This window comes from Rhipicephalus microplus, chromosome 1 (genome assembly GCF_043290135.1).
Source record: "Rhipicephalus microplus isolate Deutch F79 chromosome 1, USDA_Rmic, whole genome shotgun sequence".
Taxonomy (NCBI): Eukaryota; Metazoa; Arthropoda; class Arachnida; order Ixodida; family Ixodidae; genus Rhipicephalus; species Rhipicephalus microplus.
Window position 1 is genome coordinate 245,842,528 of NC_134700.1, and position 27,009 is coordinate 245,869,536.

Here is a 27,009-nt window from a genome sequence, read left to right on the forward strand (position 1 = left end):
ATGCGCACAGGGTAAGCAAACTGACAGTATGAAACAAAACAAAATTTTGTGAAGACCAGAGCGAAGACGGGCGTACCAATCCGTGAACATCCACAACATAATCCAAAAAGTATCCGGAGCATGAACAGCAGGCGAAAATATCCAGTAGTTTTATCGGCATCAGTTGCCTTCTATCGAAGTGATCACTGCTTGAAGTTTGTATTCGCACGCATTGACCTACTACAAGTGACGTGGCTCAGTGCGCATTTCGCGAGATATCTTCTGCTAAGCTCACGGGACCTGGTTCATCTCTGATGACCTGACAGGAGCGGTCGAAGGCGGTGCCGCGGGTAGTGCTTAAAATGGAGCCGGAACCCCAGCGAACCCATTGGCAAGTTTCTGGAGGCCCTTCTGGCGCTCGAGAAGCGGAGCTGCTGCGCCCGATACCGGAATTGACTGTGGGACCCAGTATACGCGCGCGGACGCACTACGACTACCCGCAGATAGCTCCTCAAGGAGGAGATGGAGACCGACCGGCTCCGCCAAAGGAACCTGGTGAGCGATGAGAACGCTTGGCGGAAATGTGTTGCTAAGCGCATTGCAAACGCCGTTTCAGAACCCGTCCAGCAGCACTCCGAAGTGGCCTTGCGGTTAGGAAGGTAAGCCGCCTTAATCGGCAGCTGCGTGCGCGATTTTGTTCTAGGTATGCCTGCATGATCACGCCACAATTCTGTCTCATGAGAGCACGTGTGGATTTGATCGTATTTCAGCATTCTCCTGGACAACTTGGTGGCGCAGCCATGTATAGTGCTGAGGAGACAATGTCAGGTGAGATGGTTGCAACTGCTTATTCAGCTTTTTTCACCAGTGAACCAAGTTCATCATTTATACATGCAGGTTCATAGGGCTGCCAGCAAGTACCACTTAACGCCATGGACGCTCTTTCCAATCATCGCGAGGCTGCAGCAGAGACAGGTAACACTTAAGTTACATTTCATAGCAATTGATACGTTGAGTATTACGCCAACAAGAGCAGAAATTCGTAATAGTTATGCGAGAACAACGCAAGAGAAAGTGACTTCATAATAATTCTCAATGCAGAGCACTCGCCTATGTGATGCAACAAATTAATGTCACGTGTGACCTCAGGACATTAAAGAATTACCAGTCACATTGCTTCAGGAAAGTGAACAGTGCAGGTCAATGCATGCTGAACATCAGATGGTTGAAATTTCCTGAACCCTCCACTACTGCGTGCCACAGAATCAAATCACGGTGTTGGCTCACAGAAATTTAGATGTCATCGTGTGATTAAATTTTACTAATTAACTCATTACTCACTTAATTTGCTTTGATTATGATCATGTGCAAGCACATTTATGCTTTCACTTGGTTTTGTATGAACTTCTCTCCCTGAAAAATTGCTAAGCTAAATCATGCTGACACAACGTTTTATCAAGGGGCCAGCCTTCTTTCGTAAAAGCTCTCCGTGATGCCTGCTCTACCGTGGAATCATTTTTGTTTTTCATTACAGCTCTAGTTTCACACTTTCACAAACAGTCGCATAATCTTCTCTTTTAATCACGCAAAAGCCGCAATGACAAAGTGAATTTGTGCATGATAAAGTGTAAAGAATGTTCTTATACTTTTTAGCACATAATTGGGTGGCTCATCTCGAACCACTGCATCTGCAGAACTACACCCACAGAATTTTTTATATGCGACTTCACCTGTCAAGCCAATCTATCGAGCCATTATCTGGTCTGATTGTCACACGATCAAATGTTGCTTACAATGTTAAATGTGTTACTGTAGTCGGTGCAGATGGTTTTTTCGTTTGCATAAAGTTATAACTGCTTTGTTTTCAGTGTTCCTACATGTGCTATGGTACCTCCACTTAGAATAGCAGAGGGCTGTGCTAATTGAGAAGTATTAATTCTAAAAGACGAGGTATGTAAATATGGACACAAGGAAGATGTTATGGCATTTGTGGTGTCTTACTTCGTTCTCACATCCCTGTTTGCACGTCCCGTCTTTTAGAATGGATGCCACCACATTTCACAGCATCAAAAAGGGCAATGAACACAACATGGTTTATTCGTACGAAAGCAGCATTTCTTAGAGGGTCTTGTTTATGTGTTAAAAACAACTAAATGATTCCAACAAAAGAATTGAGAACAGTAATTGCTGTTCTTTTCATCTGCGAGATTCGAAACCACAATCTTCAAATTGAGTGTCCAATGCTCTACCAGTTGTGCTACAATAGAAGGCATGTAAGTTTATGACAGACATGACTGACACATCATGACATAACATGATACGCTTGTCAGGTATGTCATGAAAGTGTGGGCCACAAGTTATTCACTGTCTATGTCAGTCCAGGTACGTTGAGAATAGACAAAGCTCTTAACGAGGTAACGTTCAGGAGCCTGCGATTCAGAAAATCTGATATTCGTAACACTGACTGTCAGTGAAAAATTCTGTTGGACACAAAGGTTCAAAATCACTAGAATTGTGCAAATATTCAAACAAATCTTACAGTATTTGAATTTCCTTTGATTTGAATTTAAATTATCAGAAATTTCGAAGTATTCAAAATGAAAAAATAAATGTATATTGGTTCACATGTAATTTTGTAAAGGTGGTTTCACTGCAGTTGGGGGTTGCTAAGCTGTGAACACACCTTTCTAAGGCAATCTGCGTTGCCACGAAGCCCCACTTCAAAGTTGAATTAACATACTACCCTCACATCGATCTTTAAGTTTAAAAGCTTGTTAATTGATATGTCGGGTTTAACGTCACAAAACCACGATGTGATTATGAGAGACGCCGTAGCGGAGGGCTCCGGAAATTTCGACCTCCTGGGGTTCTTTAACGTGCATCCAAATCTGAGTACACGGGCCCACAACATTTCCGCCTCCATCGGAAGTGCAGCCACCGCAGCCAGGATTGGATCCCGCGACCTGCGGGTCAGCAGCCTAGTACCTTAGCCACTAGACCACCGCGGCGGGGCGTTTAAAAGCTTGTTTTACTGGCTTATATACCCAGAGTACAGTGACCATAAGAAACGTAACACAATTTGCTGGTTATCACTTGCATTTTACCAAAAGTCAAATTCTGCTACTATTCAAAGCTGTTTCCAGTTCCTTTGAACCAAAAAGAATGGCATTTGCACAGGCTTTGTCGCAATTTCTAAAAACTGTTGTGCAGATTAGTTGGGTCATGACATATATGCTCATTTTTCTTTATAATATAGACATGTACTTGAATTTAATTCGAAATTATTTGGCCAAATTAGTTTGTGCTTCAAATCAGCTTCTAGTTCGGTTCTAAACGATTGGACCAAATCACTATGTGTTTTTAATTCACTTCAAGCCTAAAATTCACAATTCAAACCGGAATTGAACCCAGGCAATCTGTGCAGCAGTCAGCTATTTTACCCCAGAGCCACACTAGTGCTTGAAACTGCCTAGGAAAGACATCCTATTGTACAGCTGTCATTATTTCTTATTCAAGGTCACAGTAACCCAAACAACACTAAGTAATGAACCATCATCACTGAGGAATTTGTTGTGATGTTAACTCAATGGAATTGCTGAAAATTTAACAATTAGTTTTATTTAAAAGTTCACCGCAGTACTATATTTAATATTGTAGTTATTGCTACATTACAATTCGCAGTTACAAAATATTTAGAAGGCTTGAGTTGCCACTCAGTTTATGTAAATATATTATTTTTGCAGGCAAAAGTAATCGTAATGTTCCTTTGTTAAAGCTTGTGAATGTTTATTTCAAATCAAATGTAGTTAAATTCTTGGCCTGTTTGGAAAGTGCTGTATAATCAGTCTAGAGCTGCTTTGAAAAGTGTCACTCTATCAGCCCAGAGCTACTTTGCATATAGTTGCCTTACTTTTTGAAAACTATTCGAGTATTATTCAATTTGGTGTTATCACTATTCAATTTGTATTTAAATCGGTCCTAAAACTTGCTATTTTCACACCTGTACTTTTATGTTGTGTCAACAGTTTGCATAAATCATTATGGCTTTTATTTGTAGAGGTCGTTATTGTCATTATTGAGTGAAACAACTGCCATAAACAACTGTCATTACTGAAACATTATTCATTCGTGAACCATCAAATGAACAAGTACGTGTCGCAAAGGGCCAGAAGAAGCATTGCAATCCATATTAACACGATTTACTGTAATGTGAACATAATTTGCACTTTAAATGTTTTCTACAGAACTTCTTTGCTGTTAGTGGTATGGCTTCATAGTGGTATCTCTTCATGCACCAGATTTTGTAGCATGATCATTGACTTAGAGCTGCATTGTGTGTTTTATTAACACAGGGTTTGATCACCCTCTGGAAAGGTGCACCAAGCATGTTTATTGTACGTGGCATCGTTGTGGTGGTGGAGACTATCCTTGCCGAAACGACCTCACTTCCTCGGTGAGTTGTTTCTTATTGTGCTTCGCATGGCTGAAATAATCTCTCTCTTTTTATTTTCTTCTAGTGAGCTCACATCACACAGTTCTCTTCGTCAGCTTTGGCAACATCTACTTCTCAAAAGGTACGTGTTTCAAAGCTTCAAACCAAAAAAAGAAAAAAAATTCATGCAGTATCTTTTCTGAGTTGTATAAGTGATGCGAAGCGTTTGCGGCTAATAATTTGCAATCTTTTCGTCGTATGCTGTTGCATTAAAGGGAATAGTGTGAGTTTTGTTCCCACTCACTTTGGGTACCACTTGCACGGATTTCCTGTGCTTGTGCTGTGTTGCAGCTTTCACTGGAATGTTGGTCAAGGGTAGCATCGGTACAGCACCTTTCATCTTTACTGAAAAGAAAAGGACACACAACCACCAGAGAAGGGCGCGACACAGAACAGAAAATGGCAACATTTTTCACCTTCTTGTTAGTATTCATCAGCTTTGTGTATGGCACCTAGGAAGACGCATCTTGTAACCAGCAAAACATACTGTGTTTGCGGCACGTTTGAGCAATTTGAGATCAGCTTATTGTTTTTAAAGGCCCTCCGGGTTCTTCAAAAGTGGTAGATCATGGAGTCATTGGTACACCATCAATATATCAATCATTGGTACACCATCAATATACACCAACAAATGTAACCGAGGCGATCAATCCCACATTGTGGGAAGGATGATGTGCAAGTGTTGGCATAAATTTGAGCAGTTCTTTGTTAACCACTGCGCAGCTTTAGGACATCAAATCGCACAGTTTTTGTAACACTTGGTGCTCCGCTGGTGTTTAAGAGAAACTGAAAAGTGGCAATTCATAAGGGACTACTGTGAATTGTAAAGGCTATGTGAACTTCTGTGTTGTACATGGACAATGTATGCTTCTCACTGACCAAAACAATGGGAGATGAGCAGATTGTGCGATGCGTTTCACATGCTGTGCAACAGTGTGGCCCTTGCTGTAGCGACACCCTTCAGCTGTGCCAGTCTTGTGGAAGTGGTTCAGTGCGAGGCAGCCAGTGAGCGTCCGGGCTTATTTGACTGCCTGCGTGAGGGTCTGGTGCGGCTGCTTCCACGAGGAGGTCCAAAACGTGGTCGCCTACTACCCCTGTGGCGCCTTCTGGGACCAGCAATGGCTCATGGCCTCGCCCACTACGTACTTTCCAGCGTTGTGCGATGGTCTGCATTGCAACTGCTGGGCATTCACCGGCACAGACAGCACCGACAGATTCTGCTGTTGCGACAGCAGGCTGGCATTGTTCGTGGTCCTATGGGCGATGAGCTGGTGAGCCACATTTAATGCTACTTTGTTCTGCAACCACTTTGTTTTTATGTTGATCACCCGAACTCACTGCAAGTGTGCTGTGAAATATGATAAGACACTGATTTTCGGCAAAACAAGAATGAACACACGCAGCTAGCCTTAGAAGTAAGCCACAAAAAAAGAAAAGAAATCAGATGTTCGAATCACCAAAGTTTGCCCAGATATGATCTTACGTGCTTGTGGTTTGTCTGTAGTGTGATTTAAGCACTTTTCTGTCTGGTGATGTGCGCTCATGTGCAATTGTATGCATTGTAAAAAGTATAAACCAGTTTTTAGTGCATAAGCTTTGTAATAGATTCTTAATCGATGGTCACACCAAGTTTATACATACTTTCATAAGGGTTATTAAGTTTCCAATTACTCCTGCACTTATATGACAGTAATACTGGTAATCGACAGTAGCACACACATTAATCACATTGAGCTTTTTTTTTAGTTGCAGGAAGTGCAGCCAGAAGGTGCTTCATTTCTTGAAGAAATGGTGGCATCACTCATTGGTGCACTCGTGGCAGATGTGCTGCTCTTCCCTTTGGAAACAGTACTCCACAGGTGAGCAGCAGGTGCTTTCGTTAGTCAGAGTTCTTTGATCATGCCAGTTGTCATTGGTGTTAAAGGGGTACTTTATTAGCCCCCATTTTCTTTCCTTTTACAGTCAAATCCCTTTATAAGAGACATTGATATAAGAGACAAACGTGTACAAAAGACATCAGTGTGCCTGTAGTAAAATGAGTTGATAATAAAATGTATGCAAGGTACCCTGTTTATAAGAGACATCTTATATAATAGACAACTGCTGCTCGGAGCATGTCTCTTATAAAGAGGGTTCAACTGTATTTTATTAGCCACCATTTCCTTTCCTTTTAGGTTTAGTGGGTATCGACTAGTGGGCATGAAGTTGTAATACTGAGCCCAGTATTGCAAGTTGGACTCAGCTTTTTGGTAGAGATAAAATAGAAAAACACACTGTGCTTGATTAAGGTGCACAAACAGATGTGGACAGTATTGTCATGTTGTATCACATCATGCTTTCAAATAGCGAAACCCCAGCATTATTTCATTTAAAGGCACTCTCTTTCTTTGCATTGACTTCATCCAAATAGGCATGGTGGTACAATAATTTCTCAACTTGTCAAAAATAATAATAATAATAATAAAATAATAACATGCAATGTGGAATTATGCTGGCTATGGGTTGTGCAGTAAGGTGCAATACTCCAACTATGCCTTGCTCTAGAAGGGAGGAGAAGAGAATTTTATCACCCCACTTGCTTCCCATGTGTTGCCAAATGTAACATTGCACTGCTACAGCGAAAGCTGCACAGTTTGAAAAAATGCATTCTGAGAACATCTCATTTTTATCACTAGTACTTTTATTGCTTCGTCCTTTTTTAGCAGCAGAAGTAGCAATGAAACTTCATTGTACGATTTAAATTGCAGATAAGCATGCTTCATTGTATTTATATGTAAAGCTATGCAATGTGCGGACAATAACTTACTAAAAGCTAAATGCTTTGTTTTTCCTGGAGCTCAATGTATCAAGGTTAGCTGTAAGTCATCAAAGATAGGTTCTTAAGGCTGCTACTGGAAACAGGGAGATTGCAAATGTGTGCCTGTAGGACTGAAAATAATTTCAAGTGAAAAATGTGGAGTGTTTTCCCATGTCCTACAGAACACATCAGCAGAACTTCCAGTCACATGCAGGAGAGTCGCACCACGTGAGCTGTAACATCGCATATCATGTTGTATTACCATGTAAAAGTTTAATTTATTGGAAGGAACGTTTCTGCTTCACATTGCTTTAGCATCGCTATTTTGCCAGTGTCAGTGATTAGTCTGTTCTGCTTCATCAGCACATACTACCCAGAATAGAGTTAACTGTGGTGTGCCACTTTTCCAGTGGCATCATGCGTGATGTTTCTGCGCAGATCACATGACTTTCCTGCATGCGACGATGGCTAGAGTTGCACTACCTTGCCCTTTAGAGTACGGAAATGCCCATAATGCAACATTGGCTTCATTACTAATCCAGTGATTGTCTTAGGTGTCTAACTAGCTGCCTCTTGCAGGCTGTATTTGCAGGGGACACGAACCATTGTGGACAACCTGGACACGGGCTGCTCAGTCACTGCCATTATATCTCAGTATCAAGGACCAGTGGACTGCTTCCGGAGCATAGTGGCCGAGGAAGGTGCGGCAGGCCTTTACAAAGGATTCGGGGCTCTGCAGCTTCAATACGTGCTCCAGGGAGCCCTGCTCAAGCTGACACAAATGTTGTGCCAGGAATTCTGCCCACATGTCCTGTAGTACCGCACTTCTATTATTTCCACACGTGGTTTAGTGAGGGAGTACTCGATCGTTCCACCACATTACTTTCTGTGACTACACAAGTATAATATGGTTCAGAAGTGGCACTACTTCAGAATCACTAGTGCATCAGCCTACATTTTGCCCTGGCATGCACAGAATTGCCATAAGAGAGATGGCACACTGCAGTGAGAGGCTAGAGAAAAAATTGACACTTTTATTTTCAGCACAGACGATTCGGCCATCTGATGTGTAGTCACACCTTGAACATAAATTTGTGCTGCATGTGGTCGCCATGTACTAAACACTGGGCACCTATGAACAACTTGAATGAGCGTGACATAGCTTTGCATGCCGCGAAAAGCTAGAAAGCCTGGGTATCGCTTCTTGTTGCAAAAATGAATTTAATTTTAGTTTCAGCTAAAAGTGATTTTCTTTCCTTGAAATGGTACCACTGCCTTCTGGGCTTGTCGCTTGGCTGCCCAGGATGGATGCAGGTCTGCTGACACATGGAAAAAAAAGAATGAGAAGAGAGTTATTTATTAATCAATACTAGAAAAAAATAAACATTCAAGTGCTCAGCAATCATTGTTTCTTCTGCCTCGATGAGTAGCAGTAGTGATAGACCCTTATTTTCAGCCACGAACCAAAGACGAAGCTTCTCGACTGCCTGCGCGACCAGTCGACTCTGTTCTTCTTTGCCGATCCAGTCAAGCCAGGTGGTGATGGAAAGGAAAGGGAGAGGGTAAAAGCTAGATTGCTGAGCAGCTGGACTATCGAAAAAGCAGTTGGATATGTCGGCATATGCGAGAGGGGGTGATCGGGCAATTCAATTGTATGTGCCATAAATTTCAGACCTCTAGCACTGTGAGTGATGAATGAGCGGGAGGGTAGAAGAGCTTGTCAAATCTGTGCTGGGGGTACACCTCCTTGATATTGTCTGGTCGTTCTTCACGGAACTTCCACCGTCCTCCGAAAATGTGGGTCAAGAAATGAACAGTGCAATATATCGCAGGTAAGCCAGCTAATTGTTATCAATCGTTGAATGCCCAGGAACTCAGCATAGGAAAGCTGCGGAAGCTTGGAGAGCAGAGACCGTTCGCTTGAACTTGTGTTCTAGGGAAAGGGGTAATGTGCAGTTCCGTATGTGACCGATGACGACGTAGGAGTCCAAGAAAATCGTGTACTCGGGGACAGAAGGGAAAGAGGAAAATGATTGTAATGCATGAACAATGGAAAGGACCTCAAACGGCAGTACATTTGGTGGGTGCAAGTAAGAACCACTGGTGTGGGTGTCATGTGCCAAAAGGTGTGGATGATATATAGCATAGCGGCAGGAGCCACAAACAAGGCATCCGTGTACAAAGAGGAGGGTAATGGTGCTGCACTGCTGTGTGACGACTGCGTGCACGCAGAATGGGGGACATGTTGGACGGGAGGGGAAGGATACAAGGTTGAAAGCAGGGGTGCATGCAGGAGTAGGCAATGTGGGAACGGAAATGTGAGGTATACCCACTTGCACCAATAGCCATTGACCCTGGCGGGTAAGAGAAAGGCGGCCAATATGAGAGTCGCAGTGGAGAAAAATGAGAGAACATAATGAATGAAAGACACCTCTGGCAAAGAGCTTAGTGGTAGAGGGAATGATAGGGAGGTTGACAGCTGCCTTGTCTATAGAAGAGCTGTTTTGAGGGTGCTAAGTTGTGTTTGGGTGAACTGAATGTAAGGTACAAAGTACAGGAACTTGCTGAGGGCGAGTGGGGAGCAACCCGGCACGCATGAGCCTCATGGGGACCAGACTGCTGTGTAACAACACGTCGCAAGAAATGAGTTATTGAGTGGCAGGTCTTGACAGCGTGATGTAGGGCCTGCGCATTTTTGGTCGAATGCAAAGGGAAGCCAAGAGCTTTGCATTGCTGAACGATCGGAATTAGAGAGCCAGCAAGATGTAAGGAGATGAGGGCATTGTGGAAGCGCTGGTAAGCAGAATGATTGAGCAAAAGCAGCTCTGATTTCTCCAGAGTTGGAGACAGGCCAGCAGTGGTAAGAAAGAAAGCTATAAGATTTAGGCCACATTGCAAAGTGTTCTCTCATGTGGCCGGGAGATCCAGACGTACACCAGACTGATGTCGGCGGCATAAAAAATATGGAAGGTCATGAATTTGGGATAGCTGTGAAGCGAGAGGGGCTATAGCCATATTAAGAGAGTAGGAGATAATACAGCACCTGGATAGGTGCCACAGGTGAGAGAGCACTAAACTCTAGTTTACGATGAACCAAAGTATTACGAATTATGCTTGCCGAGCATACACACCTGTCTTATCATTATTTTCGCGCAGACTGTAAAATAAATTATATCATCTCCCACTAAAGGGAACCATGAATAGCATGCAAAGCAGTGCACGGGTCGACTTAAAAGTTCCGTTCATCACGGCCACCTTGCTCGATGTTAAAGGGCCCGTATACCACCCAGAGGTCGAAATTCAGTTGTGGGAAAATTGTGCACGAGGGTAGGATGAACACGGAGCCGTGAGAATTTTACGAAGCGGTGCAGTAATAGTGGAGTTACATGCGTTTTATTATTGCTACCGCGACGATCACTCTTTCCTGCACTTCCCTCTGCTGGTATCTTCTCCCAAGTCGCTTTGCCCTCGCCTCTCCCAATATCGCGTGGCATACGTCATCACTGATGCGCTGCTTGAAACACCGTTTACTTCTGGTTGCCACGACTGCGGCCATCGAATCAGTCAGTTGCGTCGTTGCTGCATGCTGGTTGGCGAACCGTGGCTGCCGTAATCGCGCCGGTATGGGCCCTGCATTGTGTGTACGCCTTCGAAGGATCATCAACGCGATGGACCCGTACAGGGACACGCCGTGCCAGACAACCTCCGCACGAGATGAGGCGCATGCACGCGGGCAACACGATGAACAACAAGCAGCGCAGACAGCTGCTTGCAGACTGACCAGAAGTTGTAGGATTTTGCACGACCAATCACAGCATACTTGGCTTGGCACGTCAAAGATATGGAACGGCGCATGACGCAGAGGCCTGAAAGGCTCAGAAAGAAGGAGAAATCGTGTTTTGGAATTTGTGGCACGTTGAAGAGCCTGTAGCGCTGCTACGTGTGAAATCGTTGATCGCAACGGCATTCTGCACAAGATGCGCTTGTTTACTTGAAATGTCTGAAAAATATCGGAGGTGGTTTACAGGCCCGTTAACACTCTTTGCAAGTGGAGCAAACCATGAATTTACTGTAGTTTCTGTTGCTATTACTCGTCCCAAACTCTTGGAGCACACCATGTGGGTTCATCCCCACACCACACAGGAGCACATGGGTTCATTGTGCGTCTGCAGAATCTCATTCCCAGACGCCGTCACGTGATTGCTGAGAGAGTGTAAGGGGGAGAAGCCACAGCCACATACACAGTCCCAAACATGCTAGCACGTGCCAGTGCGTTCTACTAGGATACAATGCACGATTTTTCGCAGGACGAGGGTAAGCGGCGAACGTGGAGTTCGTACATCCAGACGAAGCAGGCGCATTTCTCTATGTGTTGCAGAGCTATTTTTTGATATGGATGAATGCTATGAGTGATGCTGACGCTTGGCGTGAGATCGCTACCTGGAAGTGTGTTTGGCATTCATAAAAAATTGCACATACTTCTATTAGAAACACGCTCAATGAGACGGATGCTTAGAAACGACACGTTGACAGACATAATCACGGATGACATGGTCACGAGGCATTATAGCACTTTACCAAGAACGCCGAGAGCACCGTAGTAGATATAAAGAGTATCCTTTAAGGGTTCGAAGTATATCACCATGGCACAGTGGACAGCATGCTCAGCATCTGTTCCCGCGGACGCAGTGGTCATGGGTTTGACTACCGATGACTGAACTTTTTTTCTTTGTCTTTTGATCGTGTGTATTTATTCGACATCACTTCCGTGACGGAAAGATGTCATTGAAGTATCTGCGGGCCCCGGCATAAAACACTTTTGTGTTGATATCGCGCAAGGTACATTCGCTTTCCACGGGTCATGATATTTACGTATGTGCCACACAAGTGAGGGAATGGGTTTCATGAAGTTTCGTGAGCTACAGTCGCCGACTGAATTTACAGACCTGGCAGGCACCGTGAAATAGTCCAGAAAATGGTCAAGCCATAAAAGCAAAGATTATTTGGATTAGAAAGGCCTAAAAAATCTCAAATAAGGCCATGCTTCATGCTGTTCTTGGGGACTAGCAAACTTGGTTCTACTTGGGCTACAGCAGCATCACTGGCAAGCATGTTGGCAATCGCCGTCGCCAACGGAAGCAGGTGGCAAAGTTGGTGGCTTCGTGGAACCACGCAAACAAATCTTGGTGCTGGTCGCAAAAATATGCATGCAACTTTTCGCCTGCTTGGTGGAACACGGTCTGGGGTTCTTATACCTGCACCGACACCACACAGTACGTGAGCATCCAGCATTTCGTCACCACCAAAACGCTACCCCCGCGGCCGCGATAAAACGCGCACTTCAGATCAGTAGCCGAGCACCGCTACCACGGAGTGCTACTGAGCAACCGCGAACTGCAGCGAACATGTGACGCACGCAGTGGCTTAAACACACTTCACACAAACAAACACGGTCACGTGCGCCATGACGACCAGAAAAACAAACGCCCAGATAATCAAAACAACCTACCGGCTGTAGTGACACATATCTTAAAGGAGTACGGCCACTAGCGTGGGTCCGGTCTTAGCGAGCCGCAGGGCACGCGTTAACCGTGGCCGTGGTGAGAACACGATACTGCTCAAGGTCGCAACATTTTATTGTCTGTGGCAACACCAAAACGCAGTACAGCCCGTTGCAAAGGCGCGACGGGAAAGCAAATGGGCTTATCCACGCCACGGGCGAAAAGTACTACACAGGGCGCCACAAGCACTACTCTGTGGTAAAAGTGATTCACGAAGACACCGGGACCAAGGCCCGGTTGCTCGAGCAAGGGCAAAGGCCCTCGCGTTGGCTTCGAAGGAAGACGGGTCGGCGTAGCTTGGCCACACACTAGGACACCATACCGCCCTTCGGCTGAGCGTTTGCCTCGGGCGCGAAGCGTGGTCAGAGAAGCCCAACTAGCCCCGAACAATGGGAGTCGACGAACGGAAAAGGGAATGTGTGCTCACCGTAAGCTGTCTCGGAGAATCTCTGACTCACTCCGGACGCACGCGCGCAACACCTCTTGGGAGACTCCGCGCGCGGCGCCACAGTCGACATCCGCTACCGGGTGAGAGGGGTTAGAAGTCATTCCTTGCTCTCCCAGCGCGGCAGACAGCGGAGGAGGGGAGTCATGTCGGGACATGAGAACAGCAGAAAAGGCGGCAAAGCCCGGGCAAAGGCGGCGGGCTAGCCTCAATGCCCACACCCCCCTCTCCTAAATTTGCCCTTTTCCGGTCTGCAAAAGGCAGCCGGACGTCACCCATGCAGTTAAAATGACACTGCTATGAGCGACAGCTAACCTTTGTCCAGCCCTGTAACTGCTGCTAAAAAAATGATGAAAGGAAAAAAAACATCAATGACAAAATAAACACATGACACTATAAAAGTAATTGTGAAAGGGAGCACAGGAAAGTAGGCCTAGTGTTCGTGGTGCTTGGGAGGGATAGCGTCCACCGCGCGGAAGAGCGTGACAATGTCCGCTGGGTGCGATGCCTGAGTGCGAGGTCAGAGGCACGGAAGGTGGCTCTCTGATGGCTCGTTCCTGCTCTTGATTAGCCGCGAGTCTGACGAACGCCGCCTCGGTGGTGGTTTGGAGGCCCCGAATGTCTCGATGGACACGGGGGAACCTCGCTGGGAAGCCGGGCCTCACCGGGGATCAGGGAGGCCAAACTGGAATTGGCTGCGAGACACCCTGGTGTTGGCCGGCAGCATATAGCTGCTGTCAGCTGGCCTTGCGCAGGAGCCATGGTGGAAAAGGCAGCAGGGCTTCTCCGCGACGACCCAGAGCAGGGCACGGCAGGACTGTCTGACGGCACTGGGTTAGGGCCCCGAGCACCTCTAGTGTCCACGTCGATGGGCCAAAGCTACGGCGCGCACTCTTCACGGGCACGCACTGAAGCGTCATGCACGTACACATGCACATAAGCACGCACACACACACCGTTGACGGCTGTGCGAGAAAAGGCGCAAGGCGTCCTTCGTCCCACTCTACACGCATAAGCTCCGATACTCAAGGTCCCAACTCCCTTCGCGGTAGATGAAATGAACACGAAAAAAAAGTAAAACAAAATGACACTCAATTTCTGGCCAAAAGAAGATAAAAACATAAAATACAAATAACACTTAATATTGGACAAAAGAAATATAAAAAAATAAAACACACATGAACACTTGAAGAAACACTGGCAGCAAACTGGGCGGGGTCAACTTCTTTACGAAAAAAGGCCGTAAAGAAGCTAACCCACACTGAGGGCCTTCAATTATGGAGAAGTCCGCCGTCCGGTGCGAAATCACAAAGGTGACCGCTTCCTCAGATTACACCGGTGCGGGGTCCGAATGCGGTCCGTCACTCCGGGTGTGCGCCGTTGCTTGCGCAAAGTGCCACAGGGCTCTGGCGCGAGCTCGTCAGACCGTGATACAAAGGGTTTCAGGTCTGCGATATGGGCACGGCTGATTTTTCCTGTATGGGGATCTTTCAGCAAGTACGCGATTGCAGTGCGAGCTTTCTCCACTCGGTACGAACCAAGCCACTAAGGAGCGAGTGAGGATGAGAACCCCTTAATGGCATCGCTAAGAGCATGGTTACGCTTCAGGACAAGATCGCCCACCTCAAAAACTAGGTCGCGATGCTTGCGGTCATATTGGGCCTTCTGCTGAGCCCTGGCCTACGCCAAACTTTGCCTTGCTTTGCAGAAAGCTCAACAAAGCCTGTCCCAAAGTATCGATGCCTGAGCAGAGCAGTCTGCCGGCGTCTCCTCGCTCTCGAGCTGGCATTGAGTGACGCTGATCACCGGATTTGCCAACTCCCTTCCAAAATTTAAGAATGCGGGCGAGAAACCAGTTGAGCGACTCTCGGATGTTCGAATAGCGAACACGATGTCACTCAAATGGTCTGCTCAGTCCCTTTGACTTTCGGCAAAGGCCGCCAACATCGGTTCGAGCGTACGATTGACGCGCTCCATCAAATTGGACTGGGGATGGTAGGGTGAAGTAGTGCAGTGATCGATTCCGAGGGAACGGCATGCGACACCAAACACCCGAGCGGTGAAATACGAAGCATTTTCAGTGATGAGCCCTTCCGGGAAGCCGAACCGGCAAAACACTTCCTGCAGCTTCTCAAGCACCGCTCGCGCTGTCACCTTCCGAAGAGGGAACAATTCCACCCATTTCGAAAAGTGATCAACGCCTACCATCAGATGAAAGAACCCCTGCTTACTTCTGGGAAATGGTCCCATTAGATCGCAGGTGGCCACTTGCCACGGACGCTCACTGACAATAAGTTTCATCAGACTGGGCGGTTTGCCACCCCTTGATTTCACCGTTTGACAGATGCGGCAAGAACGACAATAGTGAAAAATGTCTCGCTTCATGCCAGGCCAGGTCACAACGCGACTCAGTTTTGCAAAAACTTTTGAGCCACTTAGGTGACCAGCCATGGGTTTATTGTAAGAGGATCACAACATGGCGGCTCTCAGACTTTTGGCAATAACCACCCAACCGGGTCGATGGACTCGTCACCAGTGGCTATGTACTTCAGCAGAGCCCGTCATGGTCCAGCAAATATGAATCCGCCGGGGACTCAGCGACACACGCTGTTTCAGCTCCATATTCGCGCCCGCCGCAGAACAAGCAGCGTATACGGCGCTTCGTCCCTCCGAGACTCGAAACAGATCACTTTGCTGAGCCTTCCGTAGCTCTTCGCTGCCGAAAGCGATTCCCATTCTCCCAAAGGGGGGAGTCTGCTATCGAGCCCACTCAGGACCGCAGCAACCCCTGCGTGCACAGTGTCATGGGTTCGCTCTCCGCACAGTAGCCTTTGGAAAGTTCCCCCACTCGGCCACTATGCAGTGCGCCGCTTACCTGGATAGCAGCCATGGTCTGATTGATTGATAGGAAATTTATACCACCGGAATTGAGACCTCCGGATATTTAGACCACCTGGGGTTCTTTAACGTGTACCCAAATCTGAGCACACGGGCCTACAACATTTCCACCTCCATCAAAAATGCAGCCGCCGCAGCCGGGAATCGAACCCGCACCCTGCGGGTCAGCAGCCGAGTACCTTAGCCACTAGACCACCGCAGCGGGGCAGCAGCCACGGTCGTCCTCATGAGTACTCCCCCTTTTCGCCGCTGTTTCACCCCCGACACTTGCAGGTGCTAAGGCACCTCGAGCGGCCGTCGCACCGAAATCCAGGTTCTCGGCAGACAACAGGGTGCACGAGATAGCGCGCCAGCTACCACGTTGGTTGTGTGTTCACCACAAAAGGGGGTGACGACACGAACGGGTGCCATTGGGTGCCCGTCGATAGAGGCGATAGCCTCTTTGTGCATTGAGGGCAGGCTACGAAGCAGGCATGTTGCGACGAGCCCGAATTGCGCAGCCGAACTGACTCCCTAAGAGCAGTCAAAAGCTTAGAGCTTTTGATACCCCGTTGGGCGCCAGTAGTGACACGTATCCCGAAGGAGTACAGCCACTAGCGTGGGTCCGGTCTTAGTGAGCCGCAGGGCACGCATTAACCGTCGCCGTGGCAAGAACACGATACTGCTCAAGGTCGTAACACCGTATTGTCTGTGGCAACACCAAAACGCAGTACAGCCCATTGCAAAGGCGCAGCGGGAAAGCAAATGAGCTTATCCACGCCACAGGTGAAAAGTACTATACAGGGTACCACAAGCACGTCTCGGTAGTAAAAGTGATTCACGGAGACACCGGGACCAAGGCCTGGTTGCTGGAGCGAGGGCAAAGGCGCTCGCGTTGGCTTCGGAGGGAGATGGGTCGGCGTAGCTTGGCCACGCACTAGGACATCGTACTGCCCTTCAGCTGAGCGTACCCAATGGGGGCAACAAAAGGTGAGCGTTCGTCTCGGGCGCTAGACGCCGTCAGCGAAGTCCAACGAGCCCCGAACAACAGGAGTCAACGGACGGAAAAGGAAATGCGTGCTCACCGTAAACTGTCCCGGAGAATCTCAGACTCACTCCTCACGCGCGCAAAAGCTCTCAGGAGACTCCGTGCGCTGCGCCACAGTCGACATCCGCTACCGGGCGAGAGGGGTTAGACGTCATTCCTCGTTCTCCCAGCGCGGCAGACAGCGGAGGATGGGAGTCATGTCGGGACATGAGAACGGCAGAAAAGGCGGCAAAAGCCCGCGCAAACGCGGTGGGCTAGCCTCAATTCCCACACGGCGTATGATAAGGTTGACTGAAAAAAAAAAAAAAAGCTTTGCTGTTTTGCTAGCCAAGAAAAGTCAGACATGGCCTTTGAAACTAGTGATTGTGCGCGCTTCCATTCTTGAAGGCCACACAACTATCCACTGCAAGCCAAAGTCAACCAAGGCAACAAAAAATCCAGCATGGCGGTTTTCAAGATCGAGCGGCATTGCTTTAAATCAAACGATTTAGTCTGGAAAATAGCACTTCGGAACATAAATTCTTCTGAAAAAACGGTCGCAAAAATGCATTAGTGCAATGGGAACCATGATGGTGCATTTGTAGAGTCTGAAATATCCAACAAGTTCGAATTTTCATAGTTCAAGAAATCTATCAGCGTGGTTACATGAAGGCTAAGCCTTAGGCTGGTTGGAAGGCTTTTGTTTGAAAATCCGCATGTATCAAGAGAATTGTGTGTATTTCCTTACGTGTAACTGCACTAAACAAACCTTCACTTCGCAACAATGGCCATACACTAACCTGAGCTGGGCTGGTTGCTAGCTGACGGAGGGGCTTTTCTGAAGGCCTGTGGAGGCCCGCTTTTGGCAGAAGGACGACTGAATGCTGTTCTGTGCTGGCGTTTACCAGCAATCTCTCCGAAGTTTCTCCGAGGAGGAGGCAACCTTTGCTTCTTGCTGGAATTGAAGGGTGGTCTTTGTGTATCGCCTTCTTCAGCGTCACTGCCAGTTTTCTCGGCTGGCCAGAAGAATGGGTCACCAGCTGCAAACTTCCTGCACACAAGACACCAGCAAGAGCAAAATGGTCACAGATGCTGCTGCAATCCATGTACTTCAATTGGACAGGCTGTGAAAATCCCGATAGGCTCCACACATCAAATTCTGGGCACACTGGCCACTATTATGGTGGTCTGCCGATTGTGGTGTTACCCGTAGGCAAAAGCCCACACGAATGAATATCACTTTTTTCATATTCTGCATCGCAGGAGACCGCAGACTTCAGAAAGTGATCAGTAGACATTTATTATTTTTTGCAGATAATATAGCAGCGGCAGAATCAACTGTCCTCAAAGCTACTTCATGTAATTCTTGCTGTGGCAGCACTGACAATGACAACCTAAACTGCAGTGATGTGATGTTGTTCCTGACACTGCTCCCAGGTGGCACATTGGTTGGCTATTCTACAAAGATTCATCCATGCACACGTCAAGGTTTCTGAATAGAGTATCACAACTGCTACAATTGAGGAATTCTGGCAACAAGTTGCTTGCACTTTGTCATAAGTAGGCTTGTGCAAATATTTGAATATTTGAATGAGTATTACTGTATTCAAATTCGCTTTGTTGCAATTTTAGATTGTTAAAAACTTCGAAGTACTTGAAACGAACGAATAGACATATCTAGTAAGCTTGTGCGAATATTATAATTCTTCACATATTCAAATGAATAATAGAGTGTTTGAATTCGGTTCAATTCAAATGTAATAACAAAATATTTCAAAGTATTCGCAATGAACAAATAAACGTATAACAGTCCGCAAGTACCCCCTTGTAAAGGTGGTTTCACTGCAGCGTACAGATGGAAAGCCGCGAAAGCACATGCCCAGGGGAAATCCACTCTACCACGAAGCCCCACTTCAAATTTAAAGGAGGCCCTGCAACGCTTTTTTAGCGTGGTCAAAAAACACTGCTGATCGGTGGTAGTGGCTACCGGGAACACGCAAGCTAAATATTATAGCTCAGCACGCAGCCTGGAATTCACAATGAATTCGCAAAGCAAGTTAAAAATTGCTCTTTTCTCAACAAATGATGCCACAAGCTCAAAAATCACTCGTCACAGCCATAGTATCAGCCATTGGCTAACTTGAGCATGGCGCTCTCGGTCGCTACTGGGGCCGCCGCAGGAGGCCACGACCTGTCAACACATATGTGCGCGATTACACTGAGAAGCCGCCTATTTGAAGAAAAAATGAGGGAGAGAAAAAGTGCTCAAGGTCACGAAGTGTGAGTGACATATTTTCTTTCCCCCATGCCACCCCTCCCTGCTTAACTTCCGTCAGGTTTCTACTCTGTAGGCGAATGCCAGTAAGATGTAGCTGGAAGGATAGGGGCTATCTACCATTCATGATTTAAGAATGCTTGCCAAATATGCTCCACCTCATTCTTATTCTGCTAGTTACTTCAATCTCGTGGTTCGGCTGCGTGGTTACTACCTGTCCTAAATAGATGTACTCTTTTACAATTTCAAGAGCAATGCTACGTATCTTGAAGTGCTGTTTACTTTCGAGGTTGTTGTATATTACTTTCGTTTTCTGCAGATTAATTTTAAAGGGGTACTGACACAAAATCTCACGGCCGAGATAGCTTGTGGGATCGATTCCCGCAAACATGCGTATTCCATCTGCAAAACATCAACAGCAAATATAGCTTACAAGGTATTGTAAATTACTTTGTAGTTTGTGCGAGTTATCGACTACATTGCGCTATTGTGACACCCTGAAAGGGGACCCTTGGGGACCCCCTACTTCTCTCACATGACCTCGTTGTAACAAGTTATGACAGCGTCAAGCCGTCATTTTTCTTTGGTCGCGTTTCCTCTGGCAGACTATTACTCGGCAACCGCTGCAAAAAAGTTGAGTGTTGTTTTTGGTGACATTGCTGTCTCGTTTCCTGTTCGAAAAAAAAAAAATGCCAGGCCTGCGCGATAGGCGCAGCACAGTCACAGTGAAAGCTAGAAGAAGCCTTTCAGATCCTTTTCAAAACACTCATTGGGTAACTACTGCAAGCACACTCGCTTGGCACCCACTAGGGCATAATTAATGAACTCTCGGGTAATAGACCGACATATGCTATGCTATTTTTTGCCATTCTTCCGAGAAGCGTGGTATCCGCTGAACACTTGCAAGGAGCTAACGTGGTTGCTTAAGCGAGTTGGTACGACATGATTCACATAAAAAAACAGCGCCAATAACGAGCAGCAAGAAAAGAAGAAGACAGACAGCGGCAGTGCCACTGTCTGTTTCCTTCTTTTCTTGTCCCTCGTTATTGGCACTGTTTTATGTGACCTTGCAAGGAATTTTGTGCCAATTGTCCATGCAGTGGCTGACGATGATGAGGAATTATGGCTGATGAGGGTATGTGCCACATTCAATAGGGAAACAAGAAGAAGCTTTTGTAATGGGTTGGAGCATTGGACGGCCCACTCGTTACACCATTCGCATAGTGCAACGACTGGTTTCGCTGTTTTAAAACACTTTATAAGTCGTATTAACGTGATTGCTTTCCTGAAATCAAGCCTGCCTAAGGCAAGTTTGACAACAAGTCACAAGCACCGGTGTAGCTTAGTGGTAGAATACTCGGCTGGCACCCAGAGGACCAGAGTTCGAGCCCCACTGTGCCTAAGGCAAGTTTGACAACAAGTTACAAGCACCGGTGTAACCCAGTGGTAGAATATTGGGCTGGCACCCAGCGGACCCGGGTTCAAGCCCCACTTTGTCATTGGAGCAAGGTTTCTTTTTCTAATTTCGTGTGATTTGGTTACGGACATCGGCGGCAATAGACAACATGCAACTGCGTGCGACACGAAAAGTGATCTCATAACAGCTTTCACTGTAAAAACTTCCTTATGCGAACTGCACGGAAGTGCGTCACAGTTCTGTGCGCCAACATGGTCGAGCGTTACATCCGCTAAGTGGTGATAGTTGCACGCGGTGGCTTGTCATTTTTGAAACCGAAACTGGTTGGTCATAACGAGCCTGTAATTATTTGTAGCGAGCTGCAGAAAACCATGTGTCATGCTATGACTACCAGGCCACCAGGAACACATTGCAGCAAAAAAACGCTATGCCACAATGTCTGTGTCAGTACCCCTTTAAGACCTACCTTTCTGCTCTTCTTGTCTAATTTAGTAATCATAAATTGCAATTCGTCCCCTGCGTTACTCAACAATGCAATGTCATCGATGAAGCACAGGTTACTAAGGTACTACTCTCCATTAACTCATATCTTCAACTCTTCCCATTCTAGACCTCTGAAAATCTCTTGTAACCATGCGGTAAGTAGCATTGGGGAGATCGTATCCCCTTGTCTTACATCTTTCCGTATTGGTATCTGTCGCTTGCTTTACGGAGCAATACAGCAGAAATTGATCCACTGTAGATTTCTTCCAGAGCGTTTATACATGCTTCATTGACGCCCCGATTCTACAGTGTCTGCCATATGTATAACCCAACCAATATCTCTGCACATGGGCACAAAGTAAGAAGCGCTATCTGGTGGCTCCGGCACAGCATAAGACTTGGTTACGGTGCAACAGAGTGTACAGCTGGGCACACGCCGGCGCCAGTCTACCTGCCGCGGCTACGACGTCACTCCTTCGGAATGCACAAACTGGTAAGCTCGTACGACGGCGGAGGTTTCAGCGCGCCAGCTGTGTGCATGTGAAGTCACTGCTTTTCGCGTATGTGCAGCTTGGCTCTCCCAAGAGCCATGTGAAACTACTCAACCTTGGTCAGTGTAGCTCACGCTACAAGATCAAAGTTAATTTGAATTTGACACATTGCAAAGATAGACATCAATATCTTGCTTGATTATCCTTCTTTTTTTCGCTCTTTCTACTTTTGTTCCAATGATTCTTAGTGTTGTTAATGTCAATGCGATTTCATGAATTGCCAACTCACTTGAGCAAGAAGCAACAGCTTTCGCTTACGGAAATATTTAGCCTTCTGGAAGAAACCTTGTCTCGAAAACATAATAATTGCGCATTCGCTTGGCTGCTCTGGTCCTCTGGCTCGGAGTCCCCGGATGCCGAGGCAGCTTGCAATCAGAGTGTAAGAGGCAGCATACCAACCAAATACATCGGGGATCTCGGAGCACCGTGCAGCCAACTCTGCCGGGTAAATATTTTTGCGCTGCGTCTACAAATAGAGCCAGCCGATCAGTTAAGTGGCCACCTCTGACATAGCTGGACGCAGCGACAGACTTCCGAGCTCAGCAAATAAATCTAATCATCACCATCCGAGCTGTTATCTTCGAAGAGAATCACGTGGATCTCTGCCAGCTGCTGTAACGACTGCAATGTTGTTCCTTCTGTCTTCTCGAGACGCCACCGCCTTTTCACATGGTGTATTTACGGTTTCGTAGATGTGAGCACGCCACACACACACACACACTCAAAAATGCCACTAACAATGCACGCACACAAAGTATTTTGTGCCCGCTAATATCCCTTCCCGAAATGCATGCTCGCACTGTTGCAGCTGTTCACCTGGTTCACCTACTCGCAGCTACGTGATTGGCAGGCTTGTGTCATGCAACCCGTTCTCTCTGTCATGTTGCGCCACACTCCCACTTCGAAGCCAGAGCAGTCGGGAGCGCTGTGAATTCGAGGCTGACGCTCTGAAAGAACCAACCGAAGGTAGTCCGAGCGCTAGAATAAGAGCAACCGAACGCGCATCCACTTTTCAGAGCGCTCCAGACTGCTCGCAAATGCCCAACCAAATATGTAATATTGAGAATATTAAATACAGCCAATCGTTCATTGTTGCTCAGCATTCTCATAATTTCATACTGCTGAGGTTCAACAAAGCAGAACGGTTTGTCTTTTTTGGTTTCTAGCTATTTTGCATACATACATGCACTGATTTCAAACAAACCTTGGCGACGATTCTTCGTCAGGCTCCTCATCTGCAGCCATCTTCATGAAAAGCTTCTGAACTCTGTCAGGACTCTGAACTGGACCACTGAAATACAATGTAGACACACAAGCGGCTATAGATAGCGAACATGTCACATCACAGACATTACTTCACATTGTTGTCTGAAATTGTCAATTCAATGCCAATGACAAAGTGACTTAATAGAGAAGCTTAACCAGCTACACAAAAATCACAGAAGAAATCTGAGCACTATAGTTACTTTCACCAAACAAATTTTGTAAAATTATGCTCTTTTAGAAACGAAGCCAAAACGAAGTCACTGCAAATAAACAAGCGTAACAAAAGCTCATTGTGCAGCAATCATGTCTTCGAAACACAAAATGGCTAAAAGGCACAGAAAGTGCTTCAAGCAAAGATGAAGATCACACATTAAAATTAAACTGATCACCTGACGCATAATGCATGATTCTCATATTGGAAATGTGCACCAAAGCAATAAAATGGAGCAACAAAAAAAAGAGGTGGTGCTCAACAGGTGAAGATGTAATTGCCTTTTTTTTTTTTCCTTGTGTCCTTTGATGTTACGACGACGCGGGATCGACGAGCACACAAAGTGCCTCGAACAAATACACTTTATCGATCGCAGGAAAAAGACTGCAACGACTTCTTCGTGTATCGCCCTCGGTCAAGGACACTCGCGCTGCTTCGTTCTCGCCACCGGTGGCACATACGCGCGGCATTATTCCCCCTTTAAAAGAAACATCACCCCGATTTTAAACGTTCAAGAAGCAATGCGAAACAAAAGCTGCACAGTTAGTCACTGAAAATAAGATTTCATTCGAAGCACGTGGACAATTTCTGGTGAATGTCTGCGGCACTTCAAACACTGCACGCCGTCCGAAACAACCTCGTAGTTGACGTCACTGATGCGTCGCAGAACCTTGTAGGGTCTGAAGTATCTTCGCAATAGCTTTTCGAAGAGCCCACGCTGACGAATAGGTGTCCAGACCCATACTTTGTTGTCCACGTTGTATATTACGGGTCTGTGCCGCAGGTTGTAATGTTTGGTATCGTCATCTTGTTGTTTGGTGATTCGCAACCTGGCAAGTTGTCTGGCTTCTTCTGCTAGCTGGGTAAACTTTTCGGCGTCCATCTCATTGCCATCATTTTTATGAGGGAGCATTGTGTCTAACGTTGTCGTAACCTCGCGTCCGTAAAGGAGACTGAAGGGTGTCTTGAGTGGTCTCCTGACGAGCCGTGTTGTACGCAAACGTGACGTAGGGCAAAATTACGTCCCAGTTTTTGTGCTCTACATCTACGTACATGCTTATCATGTCAGCCAGGGTCTTGTTGAGGTGTTCGGTGAGCCCGTTGGTCTGGAGATCATACGCCGTTGTCCTCCTGTGAGCTGTACCACTTAGTCGGAAAATGGTGTCCAAAAGCTCGGCCATGAACGCAGCACCGCTGTTGGTGATGACTATTGCGGGAGCACCGTGTCTTAAGACGATGGCTTCGATGAAAAATTGCGCTGCTTCAGCTGCCGTTGCCCGTTGCAGAGCACTTGTCTCCGCGTATCGGGTCAGGTAATCCGTGGCGACGATTATCCACCTGTTTCCAGTGGCAGACTTTGGGAAGGGGCCCAGAAAATCCATGCCAATTTGTGCGAACGGTGTCGCCGGCACTCGGACAGGCTGCAGCAGGCCAGCTGGTTTGATGGATGGTGGCTTGCGACGCTGGCAATCTAGACATGCCTGCACGTTAAGTTTTGACAACTTCGGCAAGTCTTGGCAAGTAATAGTTCTGCCTTATCCTCGCCAATGTTCTTGCATAACCCAAGTGACCAGCGGTAGGTTCATCGTGGCAGGCTTGCAGTACCTCACGGCGAAACGAAGAAGGAACGACGAGCAAGTACCTGCTGCCAGCAGGTGAACAGTTCCTTTTATAAAGAACGCCATTTTGCAAGCAGTTCACGCAGCCCTCTCGCGAATAACTTTGGCACGCTATTCGTTCGCCCTTGCAGGTAATTTATGAGAGGTTCAGCATCATCACGCTGCTGCTTAGAAAAGGCGGCAGTGTCCACAATTCCCAGAAAGACCGTGTCGTCATCGTCGTTGTCCGGGGATCCCGCCTCAACAGGCGACCGAGAAAGAGAGTCGGCATCGGTGTGTCGTTTTCCCAACTTGTAGGCAACAGTGAAGTCAAATTCTTGGAGCCGAAGACTCCATCGTGCAAGATGGCCAGACGAATCTTTCAAGTTGACTTACCAACAGAGAGAGTGGTGATCGCTGATAACAGTGAATGGGCGGCCGTACAAATAAGGACGAAACTTCAGGACTGCCCATACCATTGCAAGACATTCTTTCTCCGTCGTAGTGTAGTTAGCTTCCGCTCGGGACAGCGTCCTGCTGGTGTAAGCCTTTTCGTTGTTGTCCTTTTTCGTTGTTGTCCTTCAACTGTCCTTCGAACCTTTTTGTTGTTGTCCTTCGACTGTACGAGCACTGCTCCAGACCTACATTACTAGCGTCTGTATGAAGTATTGTTGGCGCGTCTTCATCGAAGAGGGCCAGCACAGGGGGTGTTTGCATGCGCTGACGATGCTCGTGAAACGCCTGCTGTTGGTCTTCGCTTCATCTGAAAGGGGTATCTTCCCGAGTAAGCTGTGTCAGTGGCCATGCGATGGCCAAAAATTATCAATAAACCGCCGGTAATAAGCACAGAGTCCCAAAAAACGTCGCACCGATTTTTTTCTCTGATGGCGTCGGGAAGTTCGCCACAGCGGCAAATTTATCCGGATCCGGTCGTATTTTTTGGCTGCTCACGACGTGACCGAGGAATTGAAGTTCGTGGAAGCCGAAGTCGCACTTTTTAGGTTTTAGAGTAAGACCGGCCAAGCGTATTGCTTCAAAAACTGCTTTGAGCCTTCATAAGTGTTCCTTGAATGTCGCCGAAAAGACAATCACGTCGTCGAGGTACACCAAGCAAATTCGCCACTTAATTAAGTCCCGGCAGAACCGTGTGCATGGGACGCTGGAATGTTGCTGGCGCCGAACACAAACCGAAAGGAAGTACCTGAAATTCATGAAGTCCATCGGGCGTAACAAAGGCGGTCTTCTCACGATCTCTCATCCACTTCAATTTGCCAGTAGCCACTTTTCAAGTCCATGGACGAAAATTAGCGTGCGTTTCGTAGTCTATCCAATGAATCATCAATACGCAGCAGTGGGTAGATGTCCTTCTTTGTGATCTGATTGAGCTTCCGGAAGCGACGCAGAAACGCAAGCTGTCGTCCTTTCTTTTGACGAGTACTACAGATGATGCACAAGGACTGTTAGATGGCTGAATAACACCATCTTCTAGCATCATTTTCACCTGTTGTTGAATTGCCTCATGCTCCTTTGGGGCGACTCAATAAGGATTTTGCTGGATGAATCTGGCGTCAGAATCCGTGATGATGCGGTGTTTTGTCAGTGCCGTTTGACCAACTCTTCATGTGGATGAAAAGCCGATGTGAAACTTGTTGATCAGCATAAGAAGGCGGTCTCGCTCATTGGGAGATAACGTTGGACCAACGTCGACAGGTGTCAGTGTAGTGATAGTAGTAGACGCTGCTGCTTCCTCTACTAAATGACAATCTTCTGTTTGGGAGAGTTCGTCGAAATATGCAATTGCCGTGCCTTTAACTATGTGTCGGCGTTCTCTACTGAAATTTGTCAATAAGAGTTCAGCGCATCCGTCAATAACAAGTGATGACAGCCCCGGCAACACAAATGCCGCTAGTGAATGCGAGCTCCTTGATGTGTTCAGCAATGCCAGTACCGTTTTGTAAGATGTCACAGTGCACGGATACGAGGGAACAACTCCGTGGCGGCAGTATGACGTCGTCATCGGCAACACGAAA

At 46.8% G+C, this 27,009-nt stretch overlaps 3 protein-coding genes across 4 annotated transcripts in view; 1 reads left to right on the forward strand and 2 right to left on the reverse strand.

The window, feature by feature from the left end:
- Positions 1-27,009, reverse strand: part of LOC142814169 (uncharacterized) — a 578,033-nt gene that overhangs the window by 432,385 nt on the left and 118,639 nt on the right. The window lies entirely within an intron of this gene.
- On the forward strand, positions 88-8,670 carry LOC119185465 (mitochondrial outer membrane protein SLC25A46). Of its 2 annotated transcripts, none has more exons than XM_075892017.1 (9): positions 88-534; positions 596-638; positions 750-807; positions 877-954; positions 4,332-4,432; positions 4,497-4,553; positions 5,406-5,742; positions 6,218-6,330; positions 7,848-8,670. In XM_075892017.1, the coding sequence occupies exons 1-9, from the start codon at positions 342-344 to the stop codon at positions 8,083-8,085; spliced, it is 1,218 nt and encodes a 405-aa protein (XP_075748132.1). In that variant the 5' UTR covers positions 88-341; the 3' UTR covers positions 8,086-8,670. The 2 variants fall into 2 exon arrangements, with proteins under 2 accessions (XP_075748132.1, XP_037290372.2); XM_037434475.2 differs by having other exon boundaries at positions 6,224-6,330.
- The window catches only part of Rlb1, a 32,924-nt gene continuing 14,197 nt past the window's right edge, over positions 8,283-27,009 (reverse strand). Inside the window, exons 6-8 of the mRNA XM_037434480.2 lie at positions 23,109-23,195; positions 17,979-18,229; positions 8,283-8,584 (exon numbers count right to left, since the gene is read on the reverse strand). Of these exons, the coding sequence (XP_037290377.2) occupies positions 8,502-8,584; positions 17,979-18,229; positions 23,109-23,195 (421 nt within the window). The 3' untranslated portion in view covers positions 8,283-8,501. The remainder of the gene's footprint in view (positions 8,585-17,978; positions 18,230-23,108; positions 23,196-27,009) is intronic.